The sequence below is a fragment of the Enoplosus armatus genome, chromosome 2, assembly GCF_043641665.1.
Source record: "Enoplosus armatus isolate fEnoArm2 chromosome 2, fEnoArm2.hap1, whole genome shotgun sequence".
Lineage (NCBI taxonomy): Eukaryota > Metazoa > Chordata > Actinopteri > Centrarchiformes > Enoplosidae > Enoplosus > Enoplosus armatus.
The window spans coordinates 1083874-1108714 of record NC_092181.1 but is presented as its reverse complement, the minus strand read 5'-3'; the positions used below and the strand labels follow the sequence as shown (position 1 = coordinate 1108714).

Sequence of the window (24841 nt, the reverse complement as noted above, 5' to 3'; positions counted from 1 at the left end):
TATTTTAGCGTACAGTCTGTAAAATGTTTATTAAAAACACCGTTATAGCCAAGAGTTGTGGATGGAGACACCCCTCACACGCTGAGAGAAAATACAAGAGAAGGTTCAGCTTTCGATTGAAATCTTTGCTTCAAACGTGCTTTAACTCTTCTGTTTAGACTGTTTGGTTGGTTTCAGTTGGTTTGCTGTATTATTGCATACATCAAAGAACAGTTTGAAGTCAATTTTGTAGTTTTCATTTGGCTGTCTTTATACTGTTGTACCGGAGATTGTGCAACCTTGTGATGTCAGTAAACTTATCACCAAATATCAACCAGTGCTGTAGCTCTTTCTCTGTGGTCCTCACCCTGCAGCGTACAGCATTATGTCCGAGTGGAAAAGGGTTTACAGGTGTTGAGTTGGTAGACTTAGCAGGGTTCACTATCTGGAACAACTGGAATGGACAGAGTTAAAGAGGCTTAAATGTCTTTATGCACTGTATCAACATTAAAAGATAGCAATGAGAAAAGAGTGTTGTCAAATATTTCCATCTGTATATATTTACCAACGAGATTTGCACATAACTTGGACAGGCTTCAGTGGGATACACCAGTTAATCCTGAAATCATCACAGTTTCAGGGTTTTATTCTGGGACAGCGATAAATGAAGCTGTGATGTGACTCAAGCGGCGTAATGGTCTTCAGATGGGATACAGAAGAAATGTTGGCTTGTACAATATTAATAAAATGAGAAGCTGTGTTATAATCTGGTCAGCTATCTATTAATGCTGGTGACCTCTGTCATATTCTATCAGCGTCACATTACTGTGTGTCCTGCGCACTTTAATTCTGTAATTCTACAGTACTGTCCTCTGCTCCGTGACTGCTACCACCCAACCGATGAAGATTAGCAGGATTATTACATTTCTCTATTCAGACTGTTACAGTTTTGTCAGTGCAGGGCTCCAAATAGCTAATAGCTTCAATGTCTTTGCATAGTGAGTTTAACTTCATTGCACTGAAATCATTTGTCAGTGCTGCTGTGATATTTTTAGGTGGAAAATAAAATGAATGACTTTAAACATTTTCTTTCTATCTGCTTTTAAGCTGAAAAAGGACAGTTACAGCTACGGGGACAAAGAGTTCACATTATGACATTTTGACTCTCTGGCACATGAAGCAGGAGTTGACCTCAGCTCAAACTAAAGGAGACAATGAATCAAGTCCTTCGGGATCAGCTCGTCATCACTACCTTCCCAGTCCTTAATGCTTATGAGCTGGCAGAGTTTAAAGGTCTCGGTGTAAACACAATCTAAATTTAAAGGGTTGTTCATATGAAACTAATGAAGTGCTCTGACCCTGGGGAAATACAAGGCGCAGGCTGCAAGATTCGTATTAACATATGAATATGGCAAATATGCAAGTACTATTTCTTTATTTTAGATTAGATTAAAGATCTTAAATGAATGCGTGTCACCTATCTATTCTCAGGGACATTGGTTATATTTTATAAAACCTTTTTGGACAACTTATTGTACAATTAACCATCTCAATCTCATATTTTTTCTGCATTTGTCATTGCAAGGCCATCCCCTTGGACTCTAACAGTGCCAAGGTCAGAAGCATAATACAAGATCTTGGCATGGCATGGCAGACTATTTTTCACACATCCAAACCATATGGCCAAGATATTCCTCTCACAGCACGCACGACTTTACGCATTGTCGGATTAACAGAAACCAGAAGTCGTTCGTTCTATAACAGAGTGAATGACAGACAGTAACAGACTAGTGTCCCCTTGTGGCTGTCGCATCTTGGATCCGGTGGATTATTAACTAATTATGGTTTATACTTGTCAACCTATGACAACAGTCCTTGCTGTACCTCTTAACAGCAAGAACTAGGCTTTCCTCCATGTTTGTTTTCTGTCCAGTTCTGTCACGCAAAGAGCTCTGCTGTGCTGCACCTGGCGCGGGGATTGCATCCACAAAATAGCGGCGCAAGTTCTGGTGACAGTTATCACATGGCTAGAGTGTAACACTGTATATTCTTGTATGAATATGGTTATGTACCTGAAATCAAAACTGAGTCCAAGGTTTGTATATGAAATTCTCACGTCCAGTTGTTTCATTCTTCACCAGAAACCCTCTTTTCTTTCTTCTTTTCTTTCATGTTAATCCTGTATCCTTACTCTCAAACTGGAAAGGACAAGTCTGTTAGTGAGACTTGAAAACATAATGTACACAGATGTTGGTAGCTGGCAGTAAAGTATAAGGTTAACTATGTAGGAGAAAAAAATGCTCTCTTAAAAAATGTCCACTGAAGTTTTTCACCATTTTTGTAATCAGGTACTGTAGGTACTAGGTAGGCTGGGGTACGTGGGCACCTTTGGATGCATGAGTCATTTGTGAGTCACATACTGTTTTAAGATCTTGTCAATACTGCCACTGCTGTGCTATTTTCCTCTGACAAGGCTAACATGAGTAGGAGGCCTCTGCTCCTTGTTGTCAATCAGATGCTTATTGTTTTTTGTTCAAGACATAGTAAAGGGAGGGAAGAGGGAGGATCAAACACTGCTGCTACTTTGCATGCCACATACAAAGTTCCTTTTTTGACACTTCAGACGGTACAAAAGCCCATACTGACAGTTATATCGCTTTCTAAAACCAGTTGTCATAAAGGTCACTCCTGGAGCTGCGTCACTGTAAAATCCTTTCACCTCTTTAGGCTTGTAACCAAATTTTTTTTGGCTGCTTTGTTGTTGTCTAAGTTGAGGGCAAAATATTGACTTTTTTTTCACATTTTCTATGTCATACGCCAAAAACACATGGGGCTGCTATGAAGAGAGCAGCCTGCTACTTCAGCCTGGAGCCTCGCCGTGCAGAGCCAGTTATTTTTCTAAGCAGAGAGAAGTTTTCTGTGCACGAGGACGTGTTCCACACATTTTTGGGCGGCGCACAGAAGTCCACAAGGGGTTCCACATGAGTATATGCAGATGACAAAATGTCCGTCACTTGACCCCCTCAGATGGGGAAAGAGGGACCAAATAAACTTGGACAACTTTAGATGGGTTTTTTTGGTCTGCTTATTCTGAGCCTATCACTTGTTATGTAGTAGTGCACAAAGTGTTGGAGTTAACATGTTGATGGTTGGCTACGTTTGACCTGGAAGTAAGTAAGATATCTTTTTAAACAAGACAATTTTGGTCACCCATCGGCGCAAGGTCACACATCACATGCAGAGTTCTCTGAGAATGTACTGAAAGCATGTTGCCCTCCAGGTTTAACAGTAGGAGAGAAGGGGTGTCTAAGTGACACATAAACCCACCTCCTGTTTTAAGTCCCACGCAGCCACGCTGCTCTGCTCTGTTAGGCCGGCACCAACAGCTGAGGCCCGGGGAGATTGTAGCACGTGTGCTCACCCCAAAGGCATTTTGCTTTCGTCCACACGGTGAGAGGAAATCAAATTTACTGTACCTCCGCCACACACAGGTGCAGCACACACACACACACACACAGGGGTCAGATATTATAGTGTCTAGTGACACATTGAAGGACCTTACCATTATAAGATAGGAGATTGATTTGTCTACCTTCCAAGGAGAGATTTGTTTCTATCCATTTCAGTTCTGTATGAACATCAACTTTAAATAGACAATCCACCACAGCAAGTAACTCATGGCCCTAAATGTTTTGTCACTTTAGCACACATTCCTGCTGCTGCAGCTGGGAGAAGAAGTGTGCCCTTTGTCCTCATTATGACTGCCCCCCAGCCCAAGATTATTTTTGTATGTAATCTGTGTGTTTGCCAACACTGTCTTCATGCTGTACATTTAAGCCCTCCATGAATCATCTGCGTTGGCTCAGAGGGAACAATAGTCACATTCACATAGTAATTAATGATAATTCAGTGAAACTAATTTTAACAAAAAAGCACTCCTTTGCCACTCTCATTTTTTACATTTCATGTGTATTTTATAAATCTCAGTAGCATTTTTATTTGGGCTTCCCCCTAAAAGTCAACGATTCAAGTCATCAGTTGAGACACCGAGTCGACTGGCATTTTATCGACGAATCACTGCACTTTTCTTTTTCTTTTCTGCGTCATTGTGCACAGAGCATCGCGGGAGGAATAGCATGGCAGGCTGTAAACTTTACAAACCAAGTCTTAGTCTCATATTGACGCGTTGATGCATCGGTTTGAAGTGCCGCCTCCGAGTCGTCTCTGAAAGTCCTGATTCGTGGATTGTTTGGGTAGTAAAGCAACATGTATAGGTTCTAAAACAAGCTTGTATGTGTTTCATCTCGCTTGTCTTACAGATCCAGATTTATGAGTCTGGGGTCAGTAGTGTCCCACGAGGACATGGATCTTCTTTTCCATCAAAGGAAAGGCCATCACCAGCATTAGTGTTACTCAATCAAATTAACTGCCTCTGTGTTTTCACCAAATTATAACACTATATGTTTGACACTCTCATTAACATGTAGCAGATGAAGGCCACATCGGCACTGTTCACACTTCTATACACTTTACCACATATGGCAATGAGTGGCAGCTTGAAGAAGCGTGGTGATTTGTGGTGGTATTAAGATACAGTTAGACATGTAATAGGTTTGGCTCATGTTGCTTTTTGACCCGTTCCTATTTGTTTTCCCCCTTCTGAGGCTAAAGGAAAAGTTAGACTGAGGTAGTTGATGATAGAGGCTGTTTTCAGTCTGGCACATTCTGAACATAAGCTGTCTGGAGGGCACCAGGTGGGCGGTGCATAAATTATCAGACATGCCACATCCCCAACCTACCCTCCAGCCCTCCCCACCTTCATTCACCAGCAGGTGTATTTGGAATAATAAATAATCAAGGGTTAAGATATAACGGTACAACTCAGCAATTGTAACTGTAAATCCAACCTACACCCTTGTTAATGGAAAGAAATGTCTGATATTCACTGTGGAGTCTGAGACCAGCCTCTGCCAATAGAGGAAGCAGGTGAACAGGACCGCTGACATATAGGGTCGCTGACAGTCGAGAACAGGCCACCTTGTGTCCTGTGTCAAGATAAATGAAGCTTGTTGCTACTTTGTGGTGATGACACGGCAGAATGAGTTGGGTTTTTCTTTTTAATAAATATAGTTCTTTACATGCGGCCCAGTCAGAAAGTATTAGGACATGAAGGTTGAAGGTTTTAATTTTTGGAACTACTCCAACACATTGCATTTTAAATGAAACAATGATGTTTGAGCTTTAAGGAAGTTTGTGGGTGTTCACACGCACATCGCAACATCAGATGTCTGCTTCTTCACATAGAGTCATTATGTCTTTAATTAGGATTTACTTCCACTATAAGATTAACTACATTTTACCTTTGCTAAGTTGCAGGTAAATGTACACAGTTTCTTGACTGTTACACTGTGAACATTGCTGACTAAGATGATCAAAAGACTTAGTTTAGTTAATTGCTTGAGATAGGTTGTTCTGGTCAGATTTGTTTGATATTTGTGTCTCCTGGGTCCTGTAAAGAGTGCAACTTTTGCAATAAAGGAACTCTATTTTGCAGAAACACTGCAGTTATAGTTACACATTAGCCTAACCACTCTTCCCTTAGCTAATTCACACTTTAGCCGCAGATTTTACACCAGAGGGACCCCACAGAACTTTGGAACAGATTTATATTCAGGGATTAGATTTAAATGGGCTGAGCAGGATGGCAATAGGAAGAGTGGCTCTCATGAGACCACATTGCCACCAGTGAGAACCACTCAATCTGTCACCAAGCCCACTTTGTATTATCTTTCCTGTAATCAAAACCCATGGCACTTTGCCAAACTCTCTGCACCATAATAGTTTATGAGTTATTGGCAGTTATGAATATGTTTTACAAACTCAGAAACAGAGGAAATTTCACAATGCATCCCTGTTACAATAGCTTAGCACTTTGCGTGTTGAATTTTTCATCCATTTCTCTTACATCAACAAAAACATTCCATGTTATTGGCAAAAATTGGGGTACAGTAAATAAAAATTAGAGAATGCGTTAATGTACTGTGCAATAACATGGTTATAACATGCATTTAAATGCAACTGGTCAATTATCAACAATGCCCCCTAAACCTACCAGACTGGTATATTTAAAGTGAATTAAAAGTAATGTTCTATAAATGACCTATAGTGATATATGACTCTGCTACTTGAAGATTTTTGTTTTTGGTCGGAGCATTTAGAATGACGGGGTTTTTTATATTGTCTTTAGATTGTACTAATAGCTTACTCTCTCTTGGCTGTTCGCATATATGGGAATTTACTTGTTAAGATGTACTACAAGAAATCAGCTTTCTCCAACAGAAGTCTAGCTAAAATCTTTCAATCCCATAACCTGATGAAGGACACTATGTTTATCAACACATGGTTTCCCCATAACACAGGTAGATTTCTAAAGAGGTGAATGTCGGTTCCAGCAGCATTACCTTGGGGGTTACGTACCTTTGCACCCCGATGCAGAAGCATAAATCTACCTTTAGTCTACAGTCCCCCTCAATTACAAGAGTCTGATCTAACCTGCTCTCAAATTTAAGTGCCATTGAGTGTCTCAAAGCGTGGAGCAGCAGGGGTTCAAAATGTAGTATATTTTGGGTTTAGTGGTGAGTCATGTAAAGGTTTGTGGGTCTGGAGTGAGTCACTGTCTCTCAGCACAAACCTTACATAACATTAAAAGAGTTACTTTGGAAACTAGGTCAAGTCATGCATCAGCATTGTGTTGATGTAACAACAAGTTCGAAGCTCAAAGTAAATCAGATTTTCTTTTCTGCTTTTGTTGGGGGTAGTGATTGTTGAAGATGCTTTGAGCTCTTCAGCTGGAATAGCAATGTTATAATTGTTCTTGCAGTTTATTGGTCATGTAGGTTAATGAGCAAATCTTCATTTTATCATTACACTTGGCTCATCGGTGTTATGTGACTCTTTTTCTCTAATTTTCTCTTCCGGCATGCATGCACATTTGTGTGCACATGCACATACTCACCCATACTGGGTTAGATGACCGCACAGAGACGTGATCACACCTGTTCTTTGGTCCAACTCATGTCGCAAAAGTTTACAGAATGCTATTGCATATTTGCTTTTGGTTTGAGATTTTGGTGGAGGATGTAGTCCAAACAAATCTGATTCCAGTCCATTAAACTTTAGTCAGGCATGAAGTAGTTCACCCTCTCTAGTGTTCATACCGGACAAGACAGGTACGTGATCACCTGGTGATGTGGCAAGAGGTAGAGCTACAGCTGAAACTGTCAAGGTAAACAAACGAGTGCACTAGTTTTGCTGCAAGAAGCTGACAGTCTGTACTGTATTTGAGACTAGATGATGAACAACAATAAGAACAACAGAAATAACTCCTCTATATCATAAAGACAATGTTGCATTCTTAAACTCCCCATTTTCATTCCTGACTCCAAGGGAGGAACAATGTTACGTCAACCTCCGTTCCTGGCTTCTGCTATCAGCCCCACTACTACCGCTATCAGTGAGTGCCAGGGACGGATGAAGAGATGTCTGTGTATGTGTCTGGGGAGGCATGGCTAAAGAGTGGGAAGGCAGAGACGGTGACACAGGAAAAGCTTTTAGCAGGAGGAGAGACAGTGAGAGAGGGGTGTAGATGCATACACAGACAGAAAGAGAAAATGATAGAGCTGCACTGTCATGCCTGCCAGTTTGAGGAACAGATTAGAAATCAGGCGTGCTAATGGGCCTCCTAAAATACCCAGTGTGATGAGGGAGGGGCCTAGGGGGTCTCTGTTTGTCAGCACAAGGTCAAAACCCTTACCAAAGAGCTTCCTGTTGATTAACCTCCCAGGTAATTAACTGCACCTCGGGGAGGTGGGAGGGCACAGGTGGTAGCTTCTGATTTCCCCTTTGAGATAGCTGCTATTAAGTAACTGACTATAATTTATATGAATCTGTTCTCTCCCTTCCACGCCGTCTTTGAGTATCATGAACTGCTTTAGCTAAAACCTGTGGAGTGAGTGTGTACAGTGCACACAAAATAAATAAAATTGCATTCATTCATTGGTTGTCATGTGTGGGTCTGGAACAGCTCAGATACAGCTGTCAGGGGCTCATCACTGTGGAGATAGCGGGGCAGTGGCCTTCCTGCCTCCCTGCAGTGTGTGGATTTGCCGGTCTCCCCTTGCAGACAGTAAACTGAAGATAAAACTTCTCTTTCTCAGATTGGCTTTGTAAAAGTGTATTGTCTTGCGCAGGCATTCACAATGTCCCCTCATGGAATGCATCAGCACTTTCTGAACAAATATGTCAAATCCTACCATGTCATTTTTCTTCAGATCTGACACGCTTGCCCCTCTTTCTGGCAGCTCTGGCCCCCCCAGTCTCAGGTGCTTGTGTGGAAAAGTGTTAATTCATTCTTGGTTTAGTTTAGAATTATAGCTATATATATGATACTGTATATTTGTTGCCATAAAATGATAGTCTTATTTTATAGTTTACATTTTATGAGTGTGTATGATTTCAATGAGCAGGCTCTGCAGAGTAATCCCTTGGTGGTCATTACTCCAGGGCATAGCCAACCCATTCTGTCCACCGGCTTTGAGGGGGATTTCTCACTTACACTGGGGTTTTGCTGGACGACTTTCTCTTTTTCCCTTTCCCCCGCTTTTGTTCATTTGTCATTTTGGGGGTCCTGCAGAGCAGCTGTTGGAAAAGTTGCTGAGCTCACTTGCTTTCATTGTTTGTGTAATTTGTACTAATGGCTATTTGAGCAGTCTGTGATGCCAGCAGCTTCCTGGGATGAGACATGTTGAGCCATATGGCCGCAGTGCAGCCCTGTCACTGTCAGACCTGTGGTCAGTCCACCATGTGTGTGCATGCCTGCATGGCTGGCTGCTTTCTCCTAAATGTTTCACACATCTGTTGTCTTCACTTTGAACAAGTAGTATTCATCGCTTTACCTTGTGGGGTGCCTGATTTATCATGATAATGTGATAGCAAAATACTGTATTTCAACATTTCAAGACACTTGAGACAACCATATTCATCCATTTTCAATGTTAATTAAGGATAACTAAACTATACTCAACACATTTCGGGGGAAATCCATCTTAACTGAACAGTTGTCAGTTTTGGAATTCAGCTGAAAAGGACCTCGGAAGCATAAACTTATTTATGGGACTCAACAATAAGCCATACTATCATTCATCATATGTCTTACTCTTTTTCTGTCTGCCTTTAGACCTCTTTGCATAGTATCAATGTTACCAAGGAACAGAAATAGTGTCATATAACATACTTAATATGATATTTACATTTGTAAAATGTACATATATAGTATTATTATGTCAGTATAAAAATAGTAGAGATAGTCCACTATGTCTGTCATTTTCAGCGTAGACGTTCAGTTACAATCACTATATTTTGATGAACTTGAGGTCCCCTAATAATCCCATGCAAATGTATATTTATAATAGTTTTAGTTTTTCTTGATATCTGACTTTGCACCAGTGATTTCACAAAATTAAATAAATATTGACCGTTTTTTTTTTTGTTTCTTGATCCCTTGCAAATATGTTTTTAATTTCAAATAAAGGCTGGACATAATTGTTTAGTGGGGGAAGCTCCACACTGAATTCTGCTTTCAGTCTTTTCCCCCTCACTTTGAATTCAGCCTATTCCTCCTTCTAATTGCTTTTTAGCAATCCAGTAATTATGTTACTGGATTACTATACCTGGATTTAAAAAAATAATCATATGTATTAAATATATATCTTTCACCGCCTCTTCTCTCTTTATCTTTTGCTTCCATCTCTGTGTGATCTGTGCGGGGAATCCTGTGCATGCTTGCCTTGGTTCGCTATCATTTTCAGTCACATGCTTGACGTAAAAAGAGAATTGCTAGGGGTGAGTGAGTCTATGCCACCCTGAAAGTCATACCACAGATCTTACACTATAGCTCAGGCACATGGACATACTATGAAGTCATTTACAATGTTAGGGAATGGGAATACGTAAGTGGAAGTTGGGGGTAATTTTTAAAAAATTCTTTGAACGACTTACATTTTATAAGATATCACTCTTATTTGGTGTATATTACACTGAGTGAACAGGAAAGCGGGCATCGATCGCTGCTGCAGCAATTTTATTGGTGATCTCTCGTTTCCTGAACAGTCTCTTGAACCACAGGGCTTCCCTTGGCAATCGTGTTCATCCACCTGTCGCAGTGGTGCTGGGCTTGAACTGTTTGTTTAGTCTCAATATGTTTTGTGGATCAACAATGCTATATTTTGATTTGCTTTGAAAATATGCAGTTTTACTGATTCCCCATAAATACGCGGTATTCTAAAAATGGGGCAGGGAACCCTAAAGCCAGTCTAAGTACTGCTCAAGGGCAATTAAGTCATTTTAAAACATGATGGGAGGCAAGAAGCAAGCTGTACTGCCATTGGCTAGGGAGTCAGCGAGTGGGACGACGCAACTGGGTTTGATTGGTATTTGTAGGCACGACAGCAGTGACAGATGGTAAAATGCAATGCTTGCTTTGGAGAGAGATGGAGGAGAGAGGGAATGAGGTAAGAGCGGAGAGAGAGGGTGATATGAAAGGAAGTAGGGAGAGAAGGGCTGAAGGAGGGGTTGTGGGAATCATCGCTACGTCACCTTGTACACCAATATAGCTCCGATGTTGCTGACCACTGTTGGGGAAGACTCCACTTGGGTGTCCCTTACTGTTTCCTGCAGCAACTCATGAATAGAACGATTTAGTAAGCCTGTGGAAAATGTAACGGTCCATTTTATATGTTTATATTTGTAACTGCAGAATTTCATGAAAAAACATATAGACTTTTAATGTGTCAGGCCAGCAGCAGCCAGTGAAAACGGTCTATGCCTGGGCAGCAGCTATAAATAACCATTTCAGAGCAGCAGGAAAAATGGCTGGTCGGGCTCAGTTGTCAAAGCCAACCCAATCCTCCCCCACTCCTCATATTACCTCACCTCTGAGTCTTGTGATGCTTCCTGCGCTTCAGTACCTGACAAATATCTCTCTAATCCAACGTAAACAACAGTGACTTGCTAAGAAAATTCTTACATTCTTTGTTTGTTTTTTTACCTGATTTAGGCTCACCATTTTCCTGTAACCCCCCCTTTATGTAGCTCAGTCAGTTTTTTGACTGGAAGATGTTTTTTGTCAAACTAGCTGGTGTAAAGTTAGACTTTCCCTTCAGCCTGTGCGGTCTCCATCCTTCTTTTTGCCGGCAGCAACTTTGACAAGCCAGATGGATCTCTGTCACTCTGTCCGAAGTCCAAGAAAGCCATTCGGAGACTCAGTCACCTGGCCCCCAGCTCTCAGCACCCAGTTTTACACTCAATGTCAGCGGATCCCAGGTAACCGGAGGGCTTTTCTTAGCTCTTGTCAGCACTCTGACATCAAAACTGACCACGGAACACCTGATAGGCCAGAAAAGAGCGACAAGTGTTGAAAATCTGTCAGAAAAACGGTGGTGTTGGAATTTATGGTTTACATTTGAAAGCTTTGCTGGTTTACTTATGAAAAATGCACAGTGAGCACATTTGTAGTCCAGGCAAGAAACCCCTAAATTGTGTGTTTTATGGCATTGTAAAACTTTCTTCTTGAGTCTTGTTTCTTTTCATTGTTAGAGGTTTGTCATCAAGCCTTCAGTGATATTTTATTTCTTAGCTCCAGGTGTCACACTGAAGTCCTCAAGTAGTCCCTATGTCAGCAGAACTCTGAAGACTAATTGCAGTTTTCCTGCTAGGGGACACATTTGTAGGAATGCTCTTAAAGTCCCCCAGTTGGGAGGCAGCTGTCAAGTCAAGAGGTTCCTTTTGACCTGTATGTTTCTTTGTGACCCCAATATCCTGTGTTACACTGTCCTAATGGTTGAAACAAGATCACCTACAACTACCATGTGCATGCGAGAGAGAAGTGGAGAAAAATGTTTCTCCAGCGTAAGCCTCTCAGGGTAGAGTTGCATGTCCCTGGGTCTAACGTGTGTTTGTGTGTGACTCAGTCAGTGACTTAATGTCAGGCATGCAAACTTATAGGTTTATTTGACAGTCAAAGGCAGAGGCCGGGGTCATGCGATTCTGGTTACCTCACAAACTTAAGTTTACCTTTTTATATTACTTCATAAAACCCTGCGACTGATCTGAGACATTAGTCTAACCGTTTTACAAGGTTCATCAGAGGATCATGGTATGAATCAAAGTGATGCCTCACTGCGGACGCGATGGCCTTATGGTGGTCGTGAGGGGCCAGACCCTATGTCTCTGCGGCCAAGATACCTCACCCATCGCTAGAGTGCCATAAATCAGGAACCACCCCCATTTGCAGCTGTGCCAAATGTGGAGCAAGGCAAGCTGACCCTGCTTCCTCACCCATACCTCGCCCCATGAAACCGTCTCTCATGGCATGATGGTGGCTATGTGTTGACTATGCAGGCCCGGGGCTACGTGTCTGATTTGTTGAAAAGTTAAATTAAGGCTCTGGAATGTCAGGAACTGTTTATGCCATATTGGGAAGAGTAACGGTTGCATGGTCTCTTGATTAGTGTCTTGAGTCACATGTTCTGAAGCTCATGTGTATCTGTATGTATCTGTCCATGTGTCTCTGTCTATGAATTAAGATGTCCACATTTGCCTGTGTGTGTTTTTTTTGTCTGCAATGAGCAATGTGTCTACATGGCCGTCAAGCAAAGTTTCAGCCAACTATGTGTGAGGGATTGGAAAAAAGTATATCTTAAGCACTTTCATCCTATTCAGTGGGCGACTAACCAAAGTGACATTACCTTATGAGTCACAGTATGTAAATCAAACCTGCAAATGTAAACATCGTGACTCCCATTCTAGCAGGCTGGATTGGAGCTGCTGATCAAAATGAGTACAGTGCCCTCATATGGCAGGCTGACACATCCCTGCCAGACCTCCTGGGGCCAGTTATGGCGATACATGGCACCACCTAGTGGGCCACAAAAAAAGTGTTTTATAAGACGCCTATGCTGTGTGTGTGTGTGTGTGTGTGTGTGTAGTAGTTGAAAGGTTTTAGGTAAATACCAGTGACTTCTCTGTGTCTAAGATTTCTGGGTGTCAAAGTTATGTTTCCACCTGTAGTTCTGGATCAAACGTCCCACACACACCCACCAACGCCTACTACATCTACAGCTGCTCACCAAAAGCTACACAACACAAACTAAAACACATATGACAAAACGGTATTATCATCATCTCAGCTCTAGTAAGATATCTTACTGGTCTCAATTTCAGAAATGTAGCTATGAAAATATGTCTGGGCTCACATAATGATGTATTAATTATAATCACACATAGGTCATAGAAGTTCATACATTTGAGTTGCCAGTATGAGTGTTAGGGCTGGACAGACCACGTCATTGCCAGAGTAACAAGTCTGCATTAAAAATGATGGACTTATCTGTATGGTAGCATGAAACCTGGCCGGGCCTGATTGCTGTTGTTATGGATGAAACTCTAGCCCCTTCTCCATGATTAAATTGGTCGCCGTATTAATGATAATATACGTAGGTGATATCCCTTTAGATTATCGTGTAGCACGTATGGTGTTGGCACAGGATAAAAAGCAGCTTGTTCTCTCTTTGCCGTCTGGGTGTGATGCTAACAGATGGAGTGACTGTAAATCTGTCGGGGTGATACCTCTCGGGGAGTTGAATGCTTGTGTGCTTAGATAAAGTGCTCATTTACAACTCTATAGAAGAAGGCAGAAAAGAAAACCAATGTATTCAGGAGATGAAATTGGAGGCTTACATGTATTTTGCTATAATAATAATAATAATTTTTTCGTGGGATACCTGTCCGTTTCACAGTGTGTGCTTGTTGTTGTGTTTTTGTCTCCAACAAACTGCATTGTGTAGTTAGAAAAAGATAATTAAAGGAAAAAAGTACTTTGCATTTTTATTTTGTTGCCATCTTTAATTGTGGAGTGATAAAACATAAAAAGTGAAATCCAAACAGCACTTTTATAAAATGGTATGCATGTAAAATATTATTATACTATTGTAATTTTATTATATTGAATGGGAAATAATTGGTATTCATCTGAAAAGTACTGAGCTTCATGTTATTTTCGTGACATAACAAACTCAAAAATAAGATTTAGAATAGCACTCTGGTTGCAGAGTGTTTCAAGCTCGCCGCGCTCCCTCCTAAAGAGAAAGCAGAGATTAGGGATGTATCATTCACAATGAATGTGTGTGTCTGGCTTTATCTACCTATCAATGTTACAGCCTCAGCTCGCCTAAAAATCATTTTCCTCCCATTGGCCTAAACTACCATTTACAATTTTGCTCAACATTCATGTGAACATAGGAATATCTTGGAAGAGGCACCAGTTGGCTTATTGATTGCCTTTACTGTAAATAATTTATCTTAAAATTACCCTTAAAAAATACCCTTTTTATTTGAGGGTATTTGCATCTTTTCTGGTTCATCAAACAATCAGTTTGAATCAGTTTTATTTGATAAATGTTGAAAAGAAAAATTACTTCTACATACAGTTAAATGGAGGGCAGCTTCTTGATACAAAAAACGTTGGTTAGAAATTTTACGAGCGCAGCAACGTCCATCTTAACTTGTGAAGAAATACACAATAAAATCGATTCAAGCACTTCATGTTTCACAAGTCGATATATTTTTACATTAACTTTTTATTGTAGTTGTTTCAACCTGAAGAGTAACGCCAGTTTATCTTGATAAATTTGTGTCAGTCATCTAGGAACTCTTCTCCTTTACATTTTTCCTTTTGGAGTAGTTGGTGAAAACCATTTTGTCTCACAAACTAAACGGGCTTTATCTGTAAGTGGCATATTGTTTGGTGTTCCTTAAAGAATATGCAATTTATACAGCTTTGAGAGGAGGGGTGGAATATTTGACTTAATATATGTCATATGTTACGACAAAAGACGGTGGTAGTGGATCAGTAGTAATCACACATTTAGCTGACTCTCCATTAAACTTTATGTGGGCCAAACTGCTGCCACTTTGGAAGCAGCAGCTTCAGGGTTGCACAGCATTACCCCAAGGCCTCCTCTGTGAATACTTTCCTCCCTGTGTGTTGGTCTGCTCCCGTCCTCACACACACACACACACACTGACCACTTGTGACTTTTCATCACATGCGTCTCCTCTGTCTGTCCAGCGATCAGTAACACAGGGAAGCAGCGTCACTCACATAGGGTGAAGGCCACTAGCAGTGATGTTATGCTAATGTACATGTGCTAGCATTAGTCGTCATGCTAGAGGGTAGAGACGTACGTCAGTCTCAGCTGCTGGGCAGAGGTCAGGCTATAGAGAAGCAGTGCAGAGTTTAGTGTCAGAGGTGTAACTTGGACCTCCGCTGTCTGTCCTTTCAAGGTTGGTGTGTTTCTTTACCCCTCCAGGTGTGCTTTTCAGTAGAAGCCTCTTGTAGTGAAGTGTGTGTGGGGGTAAGTCTTGTCAGCTGTACTGTGCTGGGGATCCACATAGAGGCAAGGATTTATAGCTGTCTGTGGTGCAGCTGCGGTTTGTTTGGACGTTGTGGGATATTATTTTGGATGTTTCACTGGATTTTTGTTTCACTGGCTATTCTGTAGCTGACTGGACTTGAATCCTTCCTCTAATTTGTTACTTCCTCCGATGAGACTGTGGACTGATTGGGGCCCTTGTGGCGTTTTGTTATGGCTACGAAGCTGTCTTTGATCTTTGTGAAAGTGCGTGTGTTGGACAATGTGACTTAGATTTAGACATTCAATACAGAATGTGTTCCCCAAAGCTGTCCTGAAAAATATACACATTTGATGTATTTTGCTAAAATGGTCATCATAACTTATATATTGTTATTAGGCCACTGGGCATACATTTGTTGAGATGTGTACAGAGAGATGTTGAAAGTTGGGGATGTATCCTAAAAGCTTTTAATACATGATAAGAAACGATTCACCCGACCTCCCATCCATCAATATCTGTTGATGTTGATGTCAGCTGTTCATCGCTGGTATTTAGCTATTTAGGATTGAATCCCTGATGATTTCCTTGTTTGCAAACTGAATGAAGCAGCAGTGAATCACGCTTCTCTGTAATAATTGTCAATTGTTGCCAGTAAATGTTCACATTTAATTACTTTTTGTTCATTGTGAAGTTGTTTTTCTTAATGTAAACATTTTAAACACTTCACTCATGGCATTGTTTAGTTTTGTATTATCTCGTATTGTATTGTAGAGCTGCTAATCATTAATCAGTAATATGTAGACATAGCTGTACATCATGATGTGATGTTATGCTTGTAGGATACTTTGCTGGGCAGGAAAAGAAGGCATGTGAACACGTGTTAGGACTATCACATTTTCTTCTCAGGCTTTGTACCTGAGGCTCGGCACTGGTTGAGAAAGGACTCAGGAGCAGACAGGAATTAAAAGTAATTTCAATTATTGCAGCCATTTCTCCATAATGTATGACTGTTAACAAATTCTGAAAAGTAAATTATAGGTGTGTTTTCACAAATTGATCTGTAGACCTACACCTAACAGAGTTCTACACATATCACTTAAAAGCAGGGTAAAGGTTTACACTTCCCATTGTTCTCAGATTCTGGTCAAAGTAAGAACAATTCAGGGTAGGCAGAAATAGTAACAACAGAAGTCACATTGCTGAGCCAGAATGGGTACCATAAAGTGGGACCAATCAGAAAGAATACAATTTGACTGAGGTCTCAGGGTTCAGTCATATTATAAGTCAGCTGTCACCTTTACCTTACTTTATACACCTGAAGCTTTGTTTTTAAATATGCTCTACAAATAATGTGACTTGACTTGACCTATAGTATTTTTCTCTCTAAGCCAATTGAACTGCAGGTTAAAGCACTGTGTGTTGTCAAAGTACACTACAGATGACTTTCAACTCACACAAATTCTACCTCTTCCTGTTTTGATTTTGATGTTGTACATTCACTACAAAATAATAAATATTGCATGATTTTTTTTTTCATTTAACCTTTTCATGTTTTTTGTACTTTCTTACTTTTTAATTGTGAAACAAAACAGAAATACCTTGAGGCATGTAAATTTGCAAATTTGTTTATGTGCATGAGTTTTTAAATGACCACATGAGGCTATTCTTAAGACTGAGCTAATACTGTTTGTTGGCAAAGAAGATCTGCTATGTCACGGCTTTGATGTAAGAGGCTTTTTTCAGCCATCAAAGCTACAGTCCTGAAGAGCATAGCAACAGCAACACATGAAAATCACAAAACAAGGTCTGAATATTATATTCTGATCTCAAACATGTTAAATATTTGCAACAGTTGTCTCTTTGGGATGCAACAATACAAGTGTGAGGCGAGATTGAAAATAATAGGAACATGAACACTTAAACAGACCTCGATCCAAGCTCTCTGGTATAGTAATATTGACATTTGATATTTGGTATCTTCCACAAAGAGTTTTAAGACAATTCTTAACATACAGAAGAAAAGATATGTATTACACAAAGTGAATTTGTCACTACTGACAACAGCCCTGGTTCTCTGCATTTAAGATAAGCAAATATTCTTGAAATTAATTAATTTACATTAACATGTCAGTAATAACATTTTTAAAAAGCCATATGTATTCTCAGTTGAAGTGTAGGGTTAAAAAGAGTAAATGTATAATTAACATGTGGCTATCCGGATTCAACAGATTGCTGTTCTGTCAAAAGAAGAATCCGTTTATCCAATTTCTGAATCTTGTTATCAATTTATCATTAGCCACAAAGAGCAAGAAAGTATGTACTGGAATATTATCTAATTAATTATTTGTGTTATTTACTACATATGTTAGAGGTACTACTCTAACTGGTACTCTCTGATAGTGCATATATAACGCCTTTAAACTTGCATTTTCTAATTTTATTAGAAATTATAAATACAGAATGAAATGTAAATAATGTTAATATGTTCTTTCAAAGAGGTAAGTTTCACTGCAGTTGTAGTGGGGACGTGTCCTGGTGGTGTGGCTGTGTGGACTGTTTCAAAATAAGAGCATTAAATCCCAGTGAGACATCGTGGGACAGATTTTCTTCATAATTTCATTGGCAAGCTTTTCTCTCTTGTCATCCTTATCTTACACCCTGTGTTACTCTTTTAAACTCTTCCCTTCCACACCTGGTTGCAGTTTATTTGATGCCTATATTCCCTATCTTCATCACAAGATTGGTCTGAAGTGTCTAGCACACTGTGTCAGCTGCCCAAGAGTCCATATTAGTCTATTAAGGACACTGTGTGTTGGGATAGCAGAGGGCAGTATCCAGTATTTATAGCTTTGAGTCATAAGCTGGAATGGTGTAAGTGTATCTCTCCATCAGCATGCTTGCTCACTTAAGAGTGTGTACAATCGGCAGTAAAACTGGGGACAGTCAATTGTCATAATTACATGTGTAAGTCCTGACACTGTGGTATGTGATTTTGCATGAGAACTACATGAAACCTTGGAAATACATGAAACCTAAACCATGAAAATACACCTATATGATCCTTTAACTTAATGCCCATAATTTAGGCAGCAATTTTGGTTTTAGCTTTGTTCTAATAATAAATAATAATAAAGCTTTTTGTTTTTTCTGATCAAAGTTATAAAATGCTTTACAGGGACAAACATAGCAAAACGATTTTTAGTCTAAAACGTCTCTTAGATGTTTGGGGGACGTATCTATATCTATTCCCAGGGTTCTATGGTACCAGGGTCCTATGTTCCCCAGCTCAATATCCTCTTAATATGACAAGAAGACCTTTCAAAGGGTTTCATGTTCCCAGCAATGATTTTTCTCTAGGTCAAATGTATGTTTCCCAGGGTCAATATGTTTAAATCACGCACCTACAGCTCATAGCCTACTGATGTTATACTCCTTGAAAACTATGTCCTCAAATTTACGGGCAAAGTGATTTTCTTGGCTTTAGACATTGATATCTCCATAGTGGCTGCACTGATTTTTACCATTCAAACATTTGAAATGTCCTTCTCCCTTCCTTCTTTTGCAATGTGAAGTGTGAAGATAGGCATTGCCAATCTCTTACAATGTTAGTTATATCAAGACACACATGCTGGGAACATAGGGATGAGTCTAGATGTTGCTTCTAAAACGCCTTTTACAGTCCGGTTTGTCTTACTGACTAAAGTTGCCCTAAATCAGGTTGCCATAAAATCTGTTTATCTACTATGAACATTTTTATATAAAAACAGCGGCTTCAGTGGATTTAACATCCACTATTGCCCTAAAATGTTTTTATTTTTGTTTTTAGTGTTTTGTCCAGCAAAATTATTCAAAATGATCTTGTTACTTTCTGCCAAGTCTTGGAACTTAGGGTCTTAACTGGTGAGTAGCCTGACGCCCAGTCTCTCTCTCTGTCACAGTTGAATGGATGAATATTATTATGGTAATAAGCCATAATATAGTATGAGCATGACTAGTAAATGGCAGAAGTGTGCTGAAAGCAAGGTTGTATTGATGTAATGAAGTCATTGTGATGTTTAAACTGTTATCGGTTATCTTTTCTGATATCGGTCTCGGTTGGTTCTGTTAAGGTTTTAGAATAGCTAAGCCGTTATGTACAACCTTAAAAACCTATGAAAAAATGCAGTATTTTAACATTAAGTCTTAGTCAGTTACAGTATTTAGGTATTTCAGTCATCTCAAAATGCTAAACAAACTTACATTGTTTCCATGAGTTTTCTTTCTTTTCTATCTCAGATTTCAGGACCATATGTCTACAGCAGGATAGTTTATAGCTCAGTAGGAGTATGAGTGATGGTTGTGATATGGTGAGTTTATGATGTGGCAATGTAACCGCAAGACCACATCACAACTATGGAAGCCAGTAGAAAGACAGACCTGGAGGTGATAATCTTCCACAAGATTCGGTTGCATAAATTCATATTTGAAAATGTCTCTTGAACTTTTTTATATTTAAGAAGGACCACCACAACCCGTTTTATAATCCATCTCTCCACATGTGCTGTACAACCTTTAAAGAAGGATCGCAAATAACCATAATTACGTTTAATGGTTGTGTACGCAGTTCCTCTGCGTACGCATCTTTGTCTAGAACAATTTGGGATTTTTCACCGCGTCTAATCTGATTGGCCTATTACCTTCCGCAGGGTTGGTAGGAGCAGGGGCTGGATAGGGCAGTGTCAGGTGCTTAACATAGATGATGTGATGAATAGTTGAGTAGACTAAGTTTAGACAGCATGTGAGAGCATTCATCAGAAATTGAAAGGACAGACCAGTCAAACAGGGTCACTGCACCAGTGGGCAATGTGGTTCTGAGAGGTTCTATTACAGAAGTATAGCAGTAGGGAAATAGACCCTTGGGCCGCTAATTTCTTGATATTTGAACTGTGTTCTATACAGTTGTCACTCTTTTACTCAAGTGCTCTCTTTTTATTTAAGAAATCAAAGTGATGTTACGTGGTGGGTTAGGGTTAGCTGTGACCTCTCTGTGGAAGATGAAATCCATAGTTTTCTATATGTTGGTGAGAAGTAACATGATGAAATAATGTTTAAACTACAAAAGATGGCAGAGCTTCTAAAATTTCTCGTTATTATCATCTCACGATGTTGTGTGTGAACAGCTATCCAGCTGGCTGAATGTCCTCGACCTTCCAGGTAGCTGTTATAGTAAAAAATTACACACTAGCAAGAGCTGTCGTAGATTTTGCTAGTTATTTCCCACTAACTTAGATTTGCATAGTTGGTCTAGGGAGGCTGCTGTCTACTTATCTCTATGGTCTTAGGAATAGTGAATCCTAGGGCTCTCAGCCCAGGTCTGTCTACTGGTTTCACATGTATGATTGTCCAGTTTACTGACAAGAAAAAGAGAGACAATTCATCCTGAAGTTCTTCTCTGAGTGCACAACTTTTGCGACATCATATTCAACTGATTCCCAGTTTAGTCTACCTAAACCATTGTCCCAGGTTCTACTGCTTGCGTACATTAGAGAGTTGCCATGGATAGCCTTCTCACTGTCACTCTGTAGTTCACACTATACAATCTAACGTACTGTAGCTCATGGGCAGTGGTTGATAGTGACTTAGCATAGCATGTGTACAAAAAAGGAACTCTGACATTATAAAATGTATTCTGGGCGCATTGGAAGTTATACTTTCATCAGACATACAACCAGGAGAGGAAAATGCTTTTTCTGACCATAAACAAAGACATTGTTAGGTTAGAGAACTACTTAATCAGTTGCAAACTGCTGTGTGATACTGCTTGGCACTGATTATTTCCTTTGGTTTTTCCCAAACCCAGCAGCACTGACAGACAGCTGATGGCTGTGCCCAACTGCTGGCCATCTGCTGGTTGATCACTTGTCCGCCTTGTGAGGAATACAGTTGTGTGAAAATGGGGAGCTGAAACTTTCTAACAGCTAATGTCAACACGAATAGTAAAGCAGTGGAGTACTAAGTAAATGTCTCTTTGTACTGTAGCTGCAGCTTCACATAGCTACATTTTGAGTATATAAAACTTGTATAAAGCATAAACACTTGCTCCAGCCAACACATCTGCGTAAAATGTATGTAACAGTTGTTACATTAGCAGTCAATAATGGTATCGTAATAATTATTGAAAACGAAGTGTAAGCATAACAATGTTCTTTTCTTTTCTGTTGGATATTACGATAAAACGCGCTGCTTTGCATACAGGTAACATTTGAAATTGACACACTATTCACCATTATGACAATGCATTGCTCTTCCATGCCAATTTTCTTTCCTAGTAATTGAAAATTGAAAAACAGTCCCAATGAACTTGAGACTCTAGAACTCTAATAGTCTTTGTAAACAGTATTAAGTGTATGTAATCTGCATTTAAGATATCTTATAAACATTTGCTCTTCTTCCACAATTCAACCAGCCATACGTCCATATCCTGTTCAACCAGTAGTTGTCTTGAAAAACAAATGTCTGTAACATTAATTGCTGAGTTCCAAGACAAACCTGCATGGCTTGTATTGTATGGCTGGCACTACCCAGCCTCAGCCCCCTGTTGTTCCTGCTGGCATTGTATCTGCATTCATGTTTCCTCCAGTTGGCTGGATTCATGCAACTTGTTGCTGTGTATCAAACTTGAAGGTGCCTAGTCTGAACCCCACTTCAGGGGCATGCTTGATCATAGACACAAACATTAGCTATTGACTTCCCAGCTACTGTGATGTACATGTATTCGTTCTTTCAGATTCCTGATGTGATGTATGTGATATTTTTCTCCTATAGCATCAGTGCGGTGCCTGTGGACAGTGCCAATAAGAAGGGCCTCCAGGTTGGGGGCCAGCTGCTAGGCGGTGTGCAGGCGGGGCTCCAGCAGCACAACCAGCAGCTCCACCTGACCCCAGCCAGCCTCCAGCTCGCTCAGCTCCAGGCCCAGCTTACCCTCCATCGCCTCAAACTGGCTCAGGGGGGCAATACAGCCACTGCAGCCACTGTTCTCAATCAGGTTCTTTCCAATGTCGCCATGTCCCAACCCCTGTTCAATCAGCTACGGACTTCGACTATGGTTGGGAACCCTCAAGGTGCCTTCCCCACGGGGGTGCTAGGTTTCCCCTCTTCAAATACAGCCTTGGGGGCCTTGGTGGGCGGGGGGTTCAACCAAAACACAGGGAATGTGAGACTGAACCATCCTGGCGGAGGGGGCACAGTGGGCCAACAAGGTGCAGAGTATGGTAAAAAGTCAGGGTCAAGTTACCCTTCTGATACTGACAGACGTCTTCAATACAATTTAGTTGGGGGTACATCTGCGGCATCAGCCACTGCTGGTGATGGACAGTACTCAGTGATTAACACTCAGGCAAAAAACAACAATGTTGGTTTTCAGAGAGATTTCTATGGGCATGATATGCTGGGGCAACAAGCTGGGTTTAGTGTCAATGAGCAGAACATGAATGTTTATAACTCCACTGGGCTTAAGGAGCAGTGGAAAGGCCCCGCTAACTTGACTCACACTGGAAAGGTGGATATGGTTTCTAATGCTGCCAACGTGTGGACAGCAGCTGGGCAGCCAATTCGGTCCAGAACGGAGCTGTATAACCCAGAGGAGCCGACCCCTGACCCAAAGTTCAATCCCAGCAGTGGGATTTCCTCTTTTGGTTCAAGTGGCACGCAGGGATTTGGGGGCTATCAGCCCCTGCATGGAAGTGAGGAAACCCTATCTTCAGGTGCCAGGACACTTCAGCCTTACCAAGTCAATGATTATCATGCCGTCACACCCACTCAACTGCCACACCAGTGTAGCATCTGTGACAAGAAGGTCTACAACCTCAAGGTCAGTGAACTGATCAGTCAAAACGTAATGTATGGAATTCAAATGGCTTGTTTTGTAAACGTAACTATAGCTGTAGAGTTACACCTGACGCTCATCTAAATCATTCACCTGCAGCTGTAACATTTGTCTGCTCACACCTTGATTAGCAATAGACAATGCAGACCTGAACAAGCAGCAATCCAAGTTGTTTGTCTTCAAATAAAAGTGGTCATGTGATGCTCATAAGATTTTCCAAACCCTGCAATTTGTTAATGTCCTGGCTTTGGATGACAAAATGAGGATTTCAGCCTGAACATAGCTGATATACTGTCGCTAAATGTTTTGATTTGAGAGGCAGTCACCAACTAACTAACTGATCCAAGATGTCGTGTCTTTAATTGCTCTCAGCCATGAGCTTATGCATGGGGTATGTAAGAGTTACCAGGGGAGGGCAAGCAGTGAGCTTCCAGTGTGTCCAAACTGTTTGAGTCTATGTTTGGATGGTGTGTGTGTGTGTGTTTATGTGTATGTGTGTGTTTTCAGGACTGGGACCAGCATGTGAAGGGAAAGCTACACCTGCAGAACCGAACGTTGTATACAAACGAAAGGTGAGTTATTTGCAATTTTAAAATTAGTTTGAGTTTAAAGTAGGTTGTAATTGCTAAATGTGCTCTCCCATGCACAACATTTTACTACTGTGTGACAATTTAATTTATTATATTCACATAGCTAGTGGCTTCACATGGTACTGTCCTTATTTTTTGTGGATTTTCAAACAATTATGAGTAAAAATGTTTGCTCTTTATTATTATCCTTGACCTTAGTTTTGTACTTTCCCCACTAGTTTACCAGCTGTGTTTAAATGTGAATTATTATTCTTTTTTTAGCTTTAGCACTATACTGATCAGTTCAAAGCAAATATCGCTCTTGAGTGTTGGAAGCATTTTATTTTCCTTTTCCTTGCTCTACATACAGCTGTCTTAATGTTTCTATGAATATGAGCTCTGTCACAAGATATGAGTGAGCAAGGCAGGGGAGAGGCAGCTAAAATCAGCCTTCTATGATTGTTGCAGCTCCGCAGTGGTATCAGCTGGAGCTGTCCACTACACTGTCGGCAGGCCTTCTGATGGAGGTCTGAACACCGGAGCGACAAACTCCATGGTCTACTCTGCTGCAAGTCAAGGTAGGATAACCCATTAGTCACAAGTGTCCCTGTTTGCTAGCGATGTTGCAGTGATGTTTTTCTGATCGCTGGATTATGTGAAACAGAGTGATAGATGGAGTTCAGGGAGTATTTTTAGAGTTACGTGAGGGTATGAGGCAACATGTTTTTATAACTTGACACAAATCCAAACTATGGTGGACCACAACCCTAACCCAAACCTTAATTTGTACGTGTTAGGGGCTTATGACTTTTGGTGTACATATTATAACTGCAAAACCATGCGAGTGTAGTGCTTGTCTACACCAAAACTGAGCACCTGTTCTCTTCAGATTGATAATATCTGTCCACCCTATATCTATATCACTTATGTATGGAGTGTTGCAGGAATGAGTCCTAAA

At 40.5% G+C, this 24841-nt stretch overlaps 1 protein-coding gene across 1 annotated transcript in view; it reads left to right on the top strand.

The window, feature by feature from the left end:
* Positions 1-24841, top strand: part of rbm20 (RNA binding motif protein 20) — a 44389-nt gene that overhangs the window by 5261 nt on the left and 14287 nt on the right. The window contains exons 2-5 of the mRNA XM_070925837.1: positions 3352-3429; positions 22255-23299; positions 23822-23886; positions 24352-24461. Coding sequence (XP_070781938.1) covers positions 3352-3429; positions 22255-23299; positions 23822-23886; positions 24352-24461 — 1298 coding nt within the window. The remainder of the gene's footprint in view (positions 1-3351; positions 3430-22254; positions 23300-23821; positions 23887-24351; positions 24462-24841) is intronic.